Raw genomic sequence first — 17,085 nt, 5'->3', positions numbered from 1 at the left:
CATATGAGAGTCATATGACTCTCCTGCAAGAATCAACATGAAATAAACTGCAAAAAAAACTGTGTCTTCACTTCAGTTGACTTGCATGGAAGGCTTATCGGTAGCAGTTAAGTGTCAGTCCTGTTCAAATATCACGCAAAGAATACCGGAGTACAGCTCAGTTTCTTTCTCTTGGTGTTCTTTTTTTTTTTTTTTTGTACATTTGAGTACAAATGCTCTCTTCCAGGAATCTCCCGCTCTCCACAAGCTGTCCGGTACAACAAGAGCCTTATCCATTGCAACAAACCCCACTGGAACAAGTGGGGGTTAAGTGCCTTGCTCAAGGGCAGCCCAGTGGTAGTTTCTCTCTCGCAGTCTAATTTATCCTGCCTTTCCAACAATGTACCCCGCAACCTTTCGGGTCAAAAGTTCACTTTTGTATCCTATAGGCCTTTTCCTTGTTTTTTTCTTTTTTGCTGTTGCTGTGCATGTGTCAGTCTGTCTTTGGAAGCAGAAGGTAAACATGGGGAGCAACATGTGCCTCAGGCTCCCACTGGTGTGACCGCGGCACCTTCCTTCAATAGAGGAATCTTATACATGGTGTACATTGAAGTGGACGGGCTTTCCTCCCCCTTCAATAACAGCACTGTGCGACACGCCGCTTGCCTGGGGGATTTAATGGCTGTAACAACTAAAAAAAAAATGAAAACAGCTTCTCATTTGTGTCGAACGCATTTGGGGATCCAATCTGGGAAATGCACTCACCTTCCTTTATTTCTCCCCCCCCAAAAGGGAGGAAAAAAATGAGTGACTAGATAATGGTTAAGAGAAGATTACACTCGAGGAAAATGTCAGTGGAATTGGACCATGCTGCCATTAGTGGGAAATGTGACAGCATGTGCATCAGTGGCAGAAAACGGAAAGGCTCAATCTCCTGGGCCGTCTTCAAGCATCTGACGGATGCGGATTTTAATTTAGAGCAATGGTGACGGGAAACATGACAAAGTTAAGTTCACAAAACATCCCCGACAAAGTGAGTTCAGTCAGTTCAGTCAGACGTAATATCAAGAGACAGACAGTGTATGTGTTTCAAAATCCTTCCGTCATGCATAATGCTTTTAATGTCACGTATTCTAACAGCAGTATCGTAACCTTTTTGACGTCACTTCACCTACTCTGCACTATGTTTATTAAACCGTAACACCTCGACTGTACACGATACACATTTCTGACAAGCAGGACCAATCAAAGAGACTTGTTTCATCCCAGGCCTTAATCTGTTTCAACACATTTAAGTCCTCTGTGGTGTCGGAGCAGAGAATTCACTATCTTTTACAAATCTGTGCAGCTACAGATGTTATTCCAGTGCCCAAACTCTCTATATGGGGAACCACTTTTTGAACTATCATCACCCAAATCGCAATCTAAATCTTGACAAGAGCAAATTGGTAAAGAACTGGTAAAGGAATCATTTACAAGATTATGTTTGGTCAATTCATTACAACGTAATTGTATGTGTGTTATTTAAATATGCATAAATGGTATGAATAAAAGGTTGGGGGCAAATTCTGCCCAAATGAAATCGCCCGCGACCCATGTGTGGGTCCCGACCCAGTCTTTGGAAACATGGAAATATGAATAGCTGTATCCTATTGACCTTCAGTTCTATATTCTTATATTCCCTGTATAATACATTTAAAACATGTTATGTATTGCATTTTTTTTTGGAATTGGCACAAAACAATGAACAATTCACAATCTATAAATAGACCAATTAAATTCAAGCCTCTGCGATTTGCTAACTGGGTCATTTCAAATGGTGATTTGGAATTGGAGCGATTCATTTGTTAATCCCCAACCCTCAACGACTCCAGTTTTAAAAGCAATTTCGAGGTACTAGACATATTTACACTTAAACTTCTCTCCGGTTTCTTACATAATTACAAACAACGCATTTATTATGATTCTTTACTGAGCCTTAGACTAGTTCTCAGTGTAGGAAGTTAGTGCAATTTTCAATGTATTAATGCAACCATAACAACATAACGATTGAATGAAATTATTTCTGCCAAATAAACCTTGAATGATAGACTTCAAGTTTTTTTTTGTCAGACTGCCTTAACTTAAATGCTGCAATGTGTGTTTGACCACGCGCAGGTCATCAATCCGTCACTTCACTGTAAAGGCTTTGCATAATGAAACAAAGGGTTGCTTTGAGACGGAATTAGCCTGGTTTCTCTCTAAACAAGGTAAGAAAAACATGTGACACCGTCCCTATATGTTCTGTCACGTGCTCTCAATGTACTGACGACAAAAGTGACAGAACAACGTGAACCCCGGGGGTTTATCGCGCCGTCACAAAGACCAGCACATGCCAATTTTCAGTGTGTCTGCAGAAACAATCGACGCAGAATTGAATTCATCTGGTCGCTTGTGGGGTTTCCGTTTCAATCTTTTGTGAGAAAAAGACTTTTGTCTCGTCTGCTATCTTCTAATTGCTCCCTCACTGGCAAAAAAAAAACCCGTATGTGTTACATTTAGCCACCAGCGTGTTAATTGAAGAAATGCTCTGTATAGACAAAAAAAACGACTGACTATTCATATCCGCTAACCACTCTGCGCATATGAGGTCACATCCGAGGCCATTCCTGACAACACAAATATGCTCAGCACAAGTAAACCTGTGGCAGTGAGTGTGCCAAACGTTTGCATCTAAATCTGGAAATCTGGCCGCGTGAGATTGGAACACACTGACAAAATATCTTGATAAAATATTAAGGGACGCGATACTCGCGCTCCCCCTTTCCCTCCTTTCTTCGGAGTCAGAGCGGCAATATGATTATACTCCAGGTCAGAAGTCGGGCTTCGAATTCCCAGTCAGTAAGTGCACAGAGCTTTTTGAAAGTGACCGTATGGATGAGGTCAAACTTTAAAGCCTATATTTATTTATTTATCTATCCTCTTCTCTTCTCTTCTTTTTTTTTTTTTTTCCCTCCCTCAAATGCAGACTAAGCTCTGCTGTCGGCCTTCAAATGGAGTGGACAGATTAAGCTGAGTTAGGTCTACTTTTCCCCCAGATGTGTTGGCGTGGCACTTTGATATCCACACGCCCGCTCTTTCTGCACAAAATAAAGAAAAAAAAAAAAAGAAAAAAAAACGACAGCTAAGAGGTGACACGCCGCGACTTCTTCAACTGGAAGGCGGCTGCAGATTAACCGCGGAGAAGCGAGAAAGGGAATAAATCCTATATTGTTGACATCGGTGTGCCGAACATTTTTTCATACATACCCCATGGAGCACAACACATTGTTAGTGTTTGTTATGATCGTGATGACGATGATGATGATGATGATGATGGCGATGCAAAAGATTCTCTGATCAGACCCGCATGAGACATGATGTCATTTAAACGTGAGTGGTATCAACACGTCAGTGTTTATTGGAGAAATCTCTCACTTTGTCCACTGTGGGCTACTGTAAAAAAGAAAACATGTCGATCCAAAATGGCTGCCTCATTCTGGGGGTAATACACAGTAACGATTCCCATTCAATTCGATCAGGTGACTGACCTTTAAGTTTAAGCAAATGCAGATCATGAGCTTCGGCTCTGAACCTTTAATGTAAATAAACATAGATTCCTATGAATTTAAAGAGTGGTGGAAATTTCAAATACTACTTATTTTATTTTCAAACCAGTTAAGCAACCAATAGCAAGAGATGTATAGAATAATTAAGGTTAAACTGCATGTGGAGACATAAATGCATTTGCTTATGTAAATCTAGAAAAATGGTTTCGTTCCCCCAAACCAAACAGTGTAAACCATAAGTTAATTTAAATTTCATTTTGACTGTAAGCAAATTATTACACTGGTCGAGCCTCAGTGACTTCCATTTCACATAATGGCTTCAGAAAACCTCTTTGCCTCTTAAAATACACACCATGGCATTATAATCTGCCCATTTAGGCACGGATCTGGATTAGAACTAATTAACTGGACTAAAACACATCCCTGTTCATACATAACGTCTGATCACAACACCACAAAAGGAGACCAGGCAGACAAATTAAAAACAGGAACAAAATCATCTCTTTCAAACATTTATTATGAAATTATAAAGGTAGAATAGCACTGTTCAAATAAAGCTTCTTTTTTTTCTCTCTTTTCTTTTTTTTAAGACAGAATAGGAGTTGCAATGCACTGGATAGTTGGCAGAGTTTTATTTCAGATGTAATTAATGTAAACCCAGCAATGGAAACAAAAAGAGAAGGAGAGAAAGCAGGGCAAAAGAATAAAACAAAAAGAAAGAAGAAAGAAAACAAGTTCATTATTGTTTCACACAGCACATTAGGCAAGATTACCAGGAGTTCAATTTACATGAAACATCGCATATATATATACAGGAAAGATTTATACATCGATGAGGGTTACAGAGTCTTTGTGAGCGATGGGGGCCCGTGTGGCTGAGCAGTCAGTGGTCGTCACATTTCAAGTCAAGTGTGGCTCTTTGCTCGAGGGCGGATTTTTGGCTGGCAACGCCATTATCACAACGATTAGTTTGGACACTGGCACACGCTCGTGACTGAGCGGCGGCCCGTCTGTCACTTGACACAACAACGACAAATCTCCCCGTGGGGCTGTCATGTCAGGATGTTACAGAACCCTCGTCTTTGTACACGCCCCCAGTTCTCTCTGATGATAGAGTGGAAAGGGGCGGGGCGGGGGAAGCGGGACTACGTGCCGAACACAAAGCACCCTCATCTGTCACAAATGATCGGAACACAGCGGTGATCACACCCTCGGTGATTTAACATAGCATGTTGCGGCACTGACCCCGATAAAACGTGGAGCGAGAGGTGTTGGGCTGCAGACGGAGGGGGGGGAGGGGAGGGGTGGGGGTTGAGGAGGGAGGAGAGGGTGGAGTGAGGATTTGAAAAGTAGAGACGGGTTGTCGGGGAGGGATTCAAACAATGACGTAGCATCATAATTTCATCTTTTGAAATATCATATTTCTTTCTCTTTAAACAAGCAAGCAGTCAAGAAACATTTTCTTCCACCCTCTACTCGTACACTTACGGTAAATCTGAGAGAATTCAGATGCACTGTTGACACCTCCAGTGTTTTAAAGCTGCATTTCGTCATTTTGTTTTTTTTTTTTTGTTTTCTGTCATCATGCCGTGTTGGAATGAGTCTAGCATGTCAACTTGATTGATTGCCTTTGAAAAATGGGAAATGCCTTTTTGTGGATTAGTGGAAACAAGGAGATGAATGAAGTTAACGACAGTCCCGCACAAAAGCCACAATGGCGTTTGGCTTTTGTGCGCGCAAAACACTCTTTCACAAAGCAAACGCCGCCGTGGAAGATTGTTTATCAATCAGTTTGCTTTGAGGAATTGCAGAAATGGATGATAAACTTGAGATGAATTGGTTGCCAGCCACAAAGTGATGGACAAACAACAAACGGGAAAGGGGAATAAGAAAAATCCCATATGCACACGCACACACGAAACAAGGCTTTTGATAAATGGTGTTTGTATTGTACACAGAATGTGAAAGCAGCACAGGGACAAAGGACAGGAGACATGGTTAAAACGGGAATGGAAATTAATAACAATAATAAAAAAAAAAGGTAATGAATGCTCACAAAAAACCAAATGATATTCCTGGTAATTTGCCATCATCTGTGTTTTGGCAATCAGGCCCCTGTTAGATACAAAACAACAACAAAAAGAGACACACAAAAAAAGGCTAAATCAGAAGCACTTCATTTTTTTTTTTCTCAACAGAGGAAATAATAAATGAACTCCATTCAGCCAGTGTGCCGACGCACAGCTTTGATTTATTTTGTTGTTTTGTGCAGACAAAACTGGATCCCCCCTTGGGGCAATAATCTACTCCCAACCACTACCTTAGTATGGGCCCACAATCCATTTCATTTCCTTTTACAAACCTAGACACATAGGACATGACACGTATTCTAAAGAAATACAATGTTCTCTGCAGTAAAGAGAAAACCTGCAAATCTTTCACTGATGATTTAAAGCTTTGATAGAAACTTCCCCGCGCAGATTTATTGGCTTCCTATCTCGTGATAGCTGTGTTTGTTTTGAGGATATGTTACTTTTTTTTTCTCTCAGTGCAATGCAGTCAGTTTGTCTTCTCATCTGCTTAATTATTAAACCGCTGTTGGCGACAGACAACAGCGAGTTTGCTCACCAATGTGGTTAATTAGGCCATTAATAGTTATTTAGCCCATTTATACCCGTTTTCTTGTTCTCCGTATGAAACGAAAACAATGAGACTTTACAAGATGGCGTCCTTGTTTTCAAGACCCTTTCAAGTCCGCCGGAACGTCTTCCGTCAAGAAAAGAAAAAAGAAAAAGTGTCATTGACACGTGGCAGTTGTGAGGGATCATAAACAGTCTCCAGAGGAAGAGGATGAGGAAGCGGATGTATGATCACGGTCGGCAACAATCACTGGCCCCTCTCCATCTTCCTCCTTTCATAGTGCCAAACTCTGTGTCAGCACAAGCCAGAAGATATTGCAACAGACTTTTCCCCTCAGGTGCAACATTGTCATAGTTCATTAATCTTTCTCAAACTTCTCCCGCCGCCATCAGCCCCCGTACGTACGACTAATCCCCTTATTAATGTGGCAAATGAACCTGCACAAGAAGGACGACTCCCCCAAGGCTTCATAATTACAATGGTCTGTACAAACTCCTGTTTGCATAGGATGTCCATTCATTAAACGAACTGACAAGACATTGCCGGGTGCACGGCGATAAAAAAAAAAAAAAGAATCCCCGGTCGTCTTCAAAGGTCTTTCTCATGTCTTTCGCTTGCGACTGCATGCTGCATCTTTTCCCCGCGACTGATGTACAGTTTTCATTATTGTCGTCGCTCGCAACGGGGGGGGAGGGAACCGAGATGTGACTCAAGAAACTGGACACCATTTCAAGCATAAGCCAACAGGATTAGCTTGAGAGATCGAATGCACCTGTACGCAATTGGACAGAACCTACGAGCGATCCGACCGATGATCGATGACCGAGGGCGCGCTTGTTGCCGTGTTCTATTCCCGGCTGGCGGCTTTTGCCGGGAGAGTTTCTTAGAATGGCTGCCATGTTGGATGTATACAAAAGCCGCTAGACGTCGCTTCTCCGTCGCTTCTCCGTCGCCGCCGCACCAAGCACTATAGGGGTTTGTGATTGGCATGTGGTTGGCCAACATTGGCGTCCTTGGCAGGCTACAACTGAATTATTGTCGGGGTGTAAATTTGGTAATATTTTTTTGTGGTAATACCATCTTATTTCAAATGCAATTTCCATCTTGGAATAAATTATGGTATTCGAGTGGTAATAAGGAGATTATTTTACAGTAATACCAGATAATAGCTTGGTTATGAGGGTTTGGGTTTACCAGAGTTGGTAATTACCATCTTATAATTCTCCTCTCGTATGTGCAACACACTTTGTCTTATTAATAGAGAAATAAGATGGCGTACCACACTCTTACCATATTGGTACTGTCCTGAATTGTATAGTCGAAGAAATCCATCGATATTCATTGGTGAACTGTTATGAAGATACAACATTGTAGCCTACACTGTATCAGTCCCATCAGTTGCTTGACTTTTAATGTTCTGAATGAATTTCAATGACGCTGCTACACCTTAGTAACTGCGTCGCTTCGAACCTGCGATGAAGACTTGCTAATCACTCCAGACTCACTATGCACGCGAGAGTCGCTTTGCCTTACACGAAATGACTTGCACTTGAAGGAGCTAAAACTGTGGCCACTGGAGCTTAAGACCGTTACCGCAATCCAAATTTGCAAATATTGCAGAGCACTGACCCTCCCCTCTTTCCCAGACTCTCGTGGGTTGCCAGGCAGTTTTCGGGGCCATAAATTCCTACACACACCATGAGATGACTCTAAAAGAAGCTTCACTTGTTCCCCTTGTTGTACATCATACACATAACTGGATTTGTGGGCGGCAAATAAAATGCTAAATAGTGAATTAAGTCCCGTTTCCTTAATCTTTGAGGACAAATAATGGTTATTTTATAGTTAATGAGAGTTAAATACAACAAATGAGTTTAAGGCATTACAAAATTAGAAAATGGATGTAGCTGCAATGCTGTTTCACAAATGTTTGTGTTTGGATATTATGGATTATGGGAAATGTTATTTTGGTCCAACGATGATGGCAAACAAGTTAATCAAACAAAGAATTCTATTGCCAAGAAGCTTACCATTCCATAATTTAACTGCACTGTATCGTACCCCATGAATCTGGATACTAAATTATCGTGATTAAGTCAACCCGGGTTGTTTTAAGTGTTGCTGTAGCGATAGTGAAGATGCACAAAAGGGAGCTTTAATAAACTCCGTCCCCTGAGCTGAGGCATGATGTGTGTTTGCAGAAGAGCACATCAGAGCAGTGTGGGATAAATTAACCCTGTACATACATGGCTGCTTTGTAGTGCGTGCCTCTTTCCTGCCAAGCACGAAAAAACACCGCAATTAAGTCTTCTATTTTACACACTAGGTGCTCAGGTCAACTGAAAGTGCCATATTAGTTGCATAATTGTGCTCCGCAACATATTATATATATTACCATAATAAAGTGAGGTAAAAAAAAAAAAAAGTAAACTATATATATGGAAATAAATTGCTTTCCTCACATACGTTATGTAGGATTTACATGGGGTTAATTTGAAAAGTGTAACTGAGAGAGCCTGATGTTTCATCCGCTGTCTCAGTGAAGCAATTTGTCCATAATGTGAGCCTTGGGATGTGATGTAGAGCACATGCTTAATGTGCAGCCACTGGGCTCGTGTCGAGCTATAGTGAACCACATCGGCGAGAACGGCGACTGAAAGTGAGACTGATGGTGAAGTGGCAAGGATTATACTTGATTTGCTTAGAAGCTTGTGTTACAATGTGAAAGTAGGACACTTTTTTCTTCTTCTTCTTCAGTGTTGTTTACACTCATGTACGTCCCTGGAGGGGAAATAATCAGTGTGGGGGGTGGAGGGAGGAAAGGCGAGGATTACTCCTATTGCTATCAGCGAAGTTCTGGTTCCTCTATAAAGCTGATTACAGTATAGATCACACGTTTGTGTGTGGTGACACCGGTATAGATGTCTGCTCCTCGTTCTGTCCTGGAGTACGTTGATTCTGTGGGAGGAAGACGCCACAGACGTTCTCCCCGTTTTCCCGTTCACTCACCGATGCTGATTTGGCACAGACGTGACTCTTGAGGAACGGAAAGGAATGACACTTTTTTTTCCCCCCGATTTGTCAATTTTCGTAAAGGGTTTTGACTCAGCTTTACTCGTATTTCTTTTATATTTCAATTAAATGCGTCTTTTGCTTCGGCTGCGGGCTACAGCGCGTGATTGATGAGGCAACAATGCTCATAAGGCAACAATGCAAGTGGTACATTTTCTTCATTGTATCAGAAAGTGCGCGGGGGGGGGGAAACTGCATAGCACATCAAAGAGTATTTTTTAACTGTAGTAATTTCAATGTTATTGACTTTTTTGTAATCTCTGTGTATATAAGGAGTCCTTTAATAATGGAGTTCTTATCTTTTTTTTTCCAAAGCGCTTCAACTCTGCAGGGAATATGATATGATAATCCCATGATATTACCTTTTGGATATAGTGTCTGTTTAAGATTTATTCAAAGGTAATTGGTATATATATATATATATATATATATATATATATATATATTATATTTCCCATTTTTTTCTTGAATTACAGGGAGTCTTTCATCAGCTTTTAATCAAACGCTGGCGGAACATAAAAAAAGAAATAGAATCTACTGGCTGGCCATAAATATTTGGCCATCAATGCTTATGAAATGGGGATGACGTGAACCTCGCAATACAAACAGTCGCACTTAGCCAAAAAAAAAAAGAAGAAATAATAATAAAAAATAATAAAAAAAATAGAAGAAACACTGGTGTTGATAACATACTCTGCTTTATCCAGTAAATCATGTCTCTGGAGTTATTGATTTCACCAAAATCTATAACTGCCACTTAGCCTCAAACATGAGCTGGAATTTCTATCAGTGAAATGTTGTTGTTTCACCACTGTACTGTACTATTTATTTATTTTTGTTTATGCATAAACTGTGACAACATTTTGAAGTTGTACATTTACCGACACTGTTTTAAGACACGAAGCTTCCCGGAAAACGGGTGAAAATAATCAAATAAAATATTGAAAAGGCAACGAGATTCGGCTACAGCTTCACAACATGGTGGGAAATGTGCAGCTGCAATGATTTTTGACAAGAACTGTGATTGCAATATGATTCAAAGTTGGTATCAGTTATAACATCGTTGCGACTGATCTGTCGTTTTCATGGAAACACTTGTCAGAATCGTAAAAACCTGACATTTGTGGGCGGTCTGTCAACACACAAAACACAGCTGCTCGTCCAAAGAGCAATATTTTCGCGGCTGTTGAATTCCTGCAGCGCTGCAGAACTTCATCGCGATGATGTTTCACCACACACACACAGACACACAGTGGCGTTCTCTTTTGCGATGTTGCCGTTTTGTGTCATTTAAGGGGTTAAAACACACTTTCAACTCCCTCGCTTTGGTGAGGCTATTAAACAAAAAAAGTCGTGAATCAAACACATCTGAGGGGAGCACGTGTGACAAAAACTAGACACGACAGCGCATTATTTCCCATTATCGCCGGCTCCGTTAAGAACACACTGCCTGTTTGTTTGCATCTTTGAATCATTTGTCAGAATTATTGATCCCGATAAATCCTGTGTGTGGAATAGTGGGGCATGACTGAGCAGAATCAATGGAGTTGTGCTTACACCATAGTGTCATATCTCATGTGTCCTCCTCTAAGGGCTGAATCCCCCTCCGTTGCCACCATCACCCATTTCAACACCTCTCTTCCTCACTCTCCCTCCCGCCCCTTTCTCTCTCTTACACACATTCACTCTCTCATCAACCACACACACACACACACACACACACACACACCAACGGCGCCTGGTAAAGTGAATGCCTCTTTTGACTGCTACCTCTCACACAGAAACACATTAAATCCAACCCCAGATGCAGTGACCCGGAGGTGCGCATCGACAGTGTCACCCCCCTGTAACTCCACTCTCCCTTCCGGATAGATCTTATCACTCAAATCTCTAACTGCCATTATCAATCTTCCCTGTGCAGCCTCTGCATCATTAGGCGAGAGTATTTCACTAAGAACACCCAACAAAGCTTCCACTCCTTTTCTTCTCATCCCTTGCATTTCTAAGTCCACTGCATGTTGGCACCGTGCCAGGCTCCGCCATGCGGCGCAACACTGCCACCTAAAGGATCAGTACCACCCGTCAAGCTGACCCACTGACAATGCTCTGCTCTCTTTTCTCCCTCTCTCTCTCTCTCTCTCTCTCTGTATTTGTCCACATGTGTCCCATTAGACTGGAGCTGTGTGTTGTGTCTGTGCGGTGCTTTATTAGCAGGGAAAAAATTAATAAGGCTTTGATAAAGAGCAGCATGGATTACGTTGAAATTGGAGGCTCATTATTGGCTAATCCTTTTTGAATTGGATGTGTATCAAGTTGCAGACAAGCTTCACTCCGCTTGCTGTAGTGTGCTGTGAGAGGAGGCATTTAATTCGAGCTCAGCTGATGTGGCAAAGCCTACAGTGACATTCACCACAGCAGACTAATTATTGACCGTTGTTATTGCTGCAAGGCAGGTGTGGGAAAAGGTTACAGAGTATTTTGTGATTTGTTTTGATTTTTTTCGGGATTATTGCAATACACAACCCAAAAAAATGAATAGAAGAAACAAACATAAAAATAAAAATAAAGAAAACATGAATACACTCAGGAGTTTTATGAGGAGAGAAATAAAAAGTCTGCTAATTTTCCTTTTCTTTTTGTTTGTTCGGGGGGAACGTTTGCAGCATGTGTCTGCGATGAAAGCAGCCATCGGAGTAGATAGGCAAGAAAAAAATGTTTCTTTCACAGAGAACACTGAGTCACAATTAATGTTATGTTGGTACATTTTACCAGTGATCTATCCTGGTTGCTGAACAGACAAAGTATAAGGCAAGGCAAATCACTCACCAGCTTGCATTTTTGTTAAATATGAATTTAAATATATAGTAATGACAAAACATCAGCCGATAATTATTCCACCCCCCCAAATTATGCATGATTGCTGAGTCCATAACAACTCAATTAATTAGCAATTGTTCAAGTATCTCTTTCTTTTTCATATATTTGGAGAAACAGTAGAACTTGGTGAAGCGGTATGTCTCCTGTACTTTTTTTTTTCTTTTGCTGTTCCTTCACAGTAACTTAGAGCAAGTCTCTAATCTAGACTGGCACTTCAGCACTGTGGAACAGGGCAGTTATAGGCAGTACTTATAGACCAGTAAAAGTGCTCTTTTACCTGCTGTCTGGTGAGCATGGGGGCCTTCGTCTTGAACCCTCCTTGGGAGCTGCACTCCGAGGCACTGAAGTGGTCGGAGCTCGTGGATGACCGCTTGGAAAGGGTGTCACAGCCTCCAACAAATGTGTTATCCAAAGGGAGCTCCTGAATCACGTGATGCTTCTTCACCGAAACCGGCGTGTCGGCTTTGACGTGGAAGGCCGACTGCGGTGAGGCGGACTTGTAGTGCCGGGCCAGGTCGGGACTGTTGGGTTTGAAGGTCGTGGTAGGTGTGGCATTCCAATCAAATCGTCCAATCCCTTGCTCCTCCAGCTCCGTCGGCAAGCTGATGGTTCCGTTAATTGGCTCGTGGGCGGGGTCGTCGGGTTTGTTTCCCTCAATGGTGACAAAGTTGAGCAGGGAACTTTTGGGAGACTTCCTTTTCTTGCGCTTTTTCTTCTTGTTCTGCTTGTTCTCAGTGTTGGGGGACATCCACTCCGCTCCCTGTTTTTTCCTCTGCGCCGCTTTGAACCTGGAAGCGTGGCGGCAGCGCAGCAGCACGGTCACGAAGATGACAATAATCACCACAAATGCGCCAGTGACGAAGGCTATCATTATGGTCAAATAGTCCCCACTTTGATAAGTTTCACTGCTTTCGCCGATGTTCCGGTCAATCGGGGTCTCCATGGTGCGTCGGATGAGATCATAAATGAGAGTTGAGTTTCCCACAGTGTCATTGACATAGAGAAATACCAGCACCAGAGTATGGAGAGATTTAGGATATCCCAGGTCACTGATATTGACCACTAATCTGTGTAAGCCTATGTCAGTCACTAAAGGTTTTTCCTCCAGAGTAATATTGCCAGTGACAGGGTCAATTCTGAACAAACCCTTGTTGTTTCCACTCACGATTGTGTACTTGAGCTCTGCGTTCATCCCTGTATCCCCATCCACGGCAAACACTTCTGCTACTACAGATCCTGGGATAGAGGAGAGCGGAACGAGCTTGAAAGACGTGTTCGAGGGGGGGTAGATGACAATGGGGGGGTTGTCGTTCACGTCGATGACATTGATGGTCACCTTGGCAGCTGAGGAGCAAGGAGGCCTGCCACTGTCCACAGCCCTGACGTCGAAAGTGTAGGAGCTCTGTTGCTCCCTATCAAATGACACATTAGATTTTATCACCCCAGAGTACGGATCCAGTATAAAGTTCTCATTGTCATTCAGTATGGAGAGTGAAACAGCGGCATTTTCCCCTGCATCGGAATCTGTCACAGTTATTACCCCCACGGTGCTGTACTTAGGAAGGTTCTCCGACACAAAAAACTGAAAGTGGTTATGTGTGAACTTGGGATTGTTGTCATTTTCATCCAGCACAGTCACAATAACAGCCGCCTGAGTTTGCAGAGGGGGCGTCCCGTTATCTCTCGCTGTTACAGTGAAAAGAAACCTGTCCTGATCCTCGCGGTCAAACACCCGGGATGCAGTCAGGACCCCTGTCTTGCGGTCGAGATCGAAGAACGACGCGTTAGGCCCCAGCTGATAAACTATCTCCGCGTTCTTCCCACTGTCCTCGTCTGTGGCGCTGAGCGTCGTGAGGAACAAGTCACGCTTGTTGTTTTCCATCACAGCCAGCTCAATAACTGGCTGTGTAAAAATGGGTGGGTTGTCATTCTCATCCTCCAGCCTCACTCGCACCAACGCAGTCTGATTCAAGCTCGGTTTGCCAGAGTCAGAGGCCACAATTTTAAAGTTGTATTCCTTTGTCCCCTCATAGTCAAGCAGTGCAGATGTCTCCAACAGATACTGGTTGTCGTACACTGCTTTGAGATGGAAGGGCACGTCCTTCTCGATGAAACAAATGACCTTGCCGTTGATGTCGGTGTCTTTATCTGACACTGTGATCAGTGCTATCTTGGTGTTGATAGGATCCTTCTCCGAGAGGAAAACCGTGCCATTAATGGGACTGATTATGTACCTCAGGTCTATATTGGGCGGGTTGTCATTGACATCAGTTACATTGATAGTAAGAGTAGCTCTGGCAGGACTGGAGCTGCCATCGCTGGCTAAAACAGAGAGCTTATGGATAGCCGTTTCCTCTCTGTCCAGGGGCCTCTGCACGGTAATTAGGCCAGATGTGGTGTTTAATGCAAAGAGTCTTTTCGTGGCGGGAGACACCTGCGTCCCAAACACATAACGTATCTCTGCATTTGCTCCTATGTCTGCGTCTGTGGCCAGAAGCTGAACAACAGATGTGCCGATAGGGGAGTTCTCCGGTATGTGCACCTCTATCTGATTCTCTTTAAACACCGGTTTATTGTCATTCACATCCGTCACTGTGACTTGTAAAATAGCAGTGCTGGATTTCTGCGGATTCCCACCATCCTCCACTTTGATCTTCATCACATATGTGTCTTTCTGCTCTCTGTCCAGATTCTGCTGCACAATGAGCTGGGGCCACTTCTCCCCCTCAGGCGTTTCCACTATGTCTAAGCCGAAGGCGCTCTGCCCGTTGATCAGCTCGTATTTGTGGACACTGTTGGGGCCAGTGTCTGGATCGGTGGCGGAGGGAATGGCAAAGCGGCTGTTAATGAGCGTGTTCTCCGGGATGGAGATGTTGATCACAGGGGACGGGAACATGGGGGCATTGTCGTTAGTGTCTTTGACAACTATTTTGATCTTAATCAGCCTGAAGTAATCATTAGGCAGAATGACCACTTCAATTTCAAAGGAGCACTCGCTGTCCTCAAACGAGGGGCCGGGGCACAACTTCTCTCTGTCGATTCGGTTCGACGTTGTGAATATCTCACCGGTGCTGCTCAGAACACGCACCAGAGGGTTGTCTCCCGCTTTGGAGACGAGCCGGTACACGAGATTAGCACTTGTTCCGGTGGCAGCATTTGTGTGGGAAATGTTTAGGTCCTTTGGTATGTTTCCAATGAGGACATTCTCCTGCAACTCCTCTCTGATGGGGTAGATAAGCTCTTGGGCTATTGAGGGATCGAGCCATATGCAGGCGAGCAGGGTGCCCAACAGGTAATAGTCTTTTAGATCCATGACAGCGTGAATGTGCTTCCAGCCTGCACAGCTCGAGGGTTTCTGTGTGTGCGACCACCGTTGTTACAGGATGTGATGACAGGAATCCTCCACCGACAAAACCTATGAATACAAAACAAGAGTTTCTCTTCAGTGAAATGACTTGACCGTGCTATGGTAATTAAATTTGATTCACAGCCAGCCACACCATTCACACTCAGCTGATTCGGTGCATTCATATTGTTTTATGCCTGCCATTAAAGCTGCTTTACAAATCATAAAAAGGAAAATCGACAAAAACATCAGAGCAATCATTCCGCCAATTTCTAACCACATTACGTGGTCACATTTAATCTTTACTGCTTCAGAACCCTCATGACCTCAAAACTTCACAACACGTTGCACTTCATCGTATTTCTTTTCTACCTAAATTGCTGAGATTGGAACGCTTTCGCTGCTACACGGTGAAATAAATGAATGAATGAATGAGTGAAACGTATACAGAATGACCTCAAGTCAAAATTTTTAATTCATAGTACATCTGAGACATAGTCTTGTCTTACATACCCAAATCTGTTCCAGCTCAGGAGAGGAAGAAGAGAATAAGTGGAATGAGTCAGCTCATAGTCTTCTCATCCAGTCAGCCTGTGAGATTATTCGGGGAAAAGATATCCTTCTCAGTCCGGATCCGGCTTTGGGTCGAAAATATGAGAGTGATCAGACTCACGAACAGGTTTCAGGTGAAATCAGCTGCTCCGCGCAAACTGGGGAGGAGGGAATTAGAGGCTGCATATGTCGCAGTTCCCTTTTTCCCACATTGAACTTCAGGAGATGTGGACAGAGAGGATGAATGTGCGGAGCTGCGGTGATTGCGGTGATCAGCAGACAGCCCAGGTGGTCAGCGCTCTGCGGTGTCTTCCATTAGAGCGAGTCCCAGAATCAATGCTCATCCCCGGGGTAAACATCCAGAGGAAGCCGGCGTTTTTTCTCTTCTTTCTTTTCTTTCTTTTGCTTTTGGTGATTTGTTTTAAATCCCCTCTCTCGCTCTTCTCCTCCTCCTCCTCCAGCTACCTGTTAAGGTGAAGGCGCCGACGAGGTGAAGACAGGCAGAGACACTTGCGTCCCGTCATGTTTCAAGTTCACACAGCTCCATCAGTTGCTGCTGCTGCTGCCGCCGCGGCTGCTGACACAAGGTTAATAATAACAATAAAAAAGCGGGGATCAGAAAGGCATTTGTGCACAAAAAAAAAGAACAGCAGAAGGACTGGAAATCTCAGATCCGATCCTAATTGAAGATGCCAAATGATAAAAAAAAAAAACACAGGTCAATGTGGCACCGATGCGCAGCGTCTCTCTCCCTCTCCCGGTGTGCGTGCGTGTGTGTGCCGTTTATCCTCGCGTTCTCACTCCCAGAGCAGAATATCTTGCACTAACTCTCTGTAAACCCACAGGAGGGGTGGTGAAGTACACCGACGCCCCCCCCTCCTCATCATCATCATCCACCCCTCCGACCCTCGTCATTGGACACCGCCTCTCTCCTCCAGTGGCGTCGACGCACGCGATTGGCCCGCAGTGTCACTTAACGTAGGGGGAGAGTTGTCCGCGATCTGGTGTGTGTGTGTGTGAGAGAGAGAGACA

The 17,085-nt window shown here is 43.4% G+C and overlaps 1 protein-coding gene across 6 annotated transcripts in view; it reads right to left on the bottom strand.

The window, feature by feature from the left end:
- The window catches only part of LOC122772740 (protocadherin-9), a 253,411-nt gene extending 236,526 nt beyond the window's left edge, over positions 1–16,885 (bottom strand). For 4 of the 6 annotated variants that reach the window (XM_044030974.1, XM_044030977.1, XM_044030975.1 and 1 more), the window contains exons 1-2: positions 16,015–16,884; positions 12,433–15,570 (exon numbers count right to left, since the gene is read on the bottom strand). In XM_044030974.1, the coding sequence (XP_043886909.1) occupies positions 12,433–15,468 (3,036 nt within the window). In that variant the 5' untranslated portion in view covers positions 15,469–15,570; positions 16,015–16,884. Of the gene's footprint in view, positions 1–4,065; positions 4,843–5,446; positions 5,682–12,432; positions 15,571–16,014 lie in introns of those variants that run through there. The other 2 variants (XM_044030980.1, XM_044030979.1) reach the window with 2 other exon arrangements.
- Between the last annotated feature and the right edge of the window lie 200 nt (positions 16,886–17,085).

The sequence above is a fragment of the Solea senegalensis genome, linkage group LG7 (genome assembly GCF_019176455.1).
Source record: "Solea senegalensis isolate Sse05_10M linkage group LG7, IFAPA_SoseM_1, whole genome shotgun sequence".
NCBI lineage: Eukaryota > Metazoa > Chordata > Actinopteri > Pleuronectiformes > Soleidae > Solea > Solea senegalensis.
This window is presented reverse-complemented; position numbering and strand designations above follow the sequence as displayed.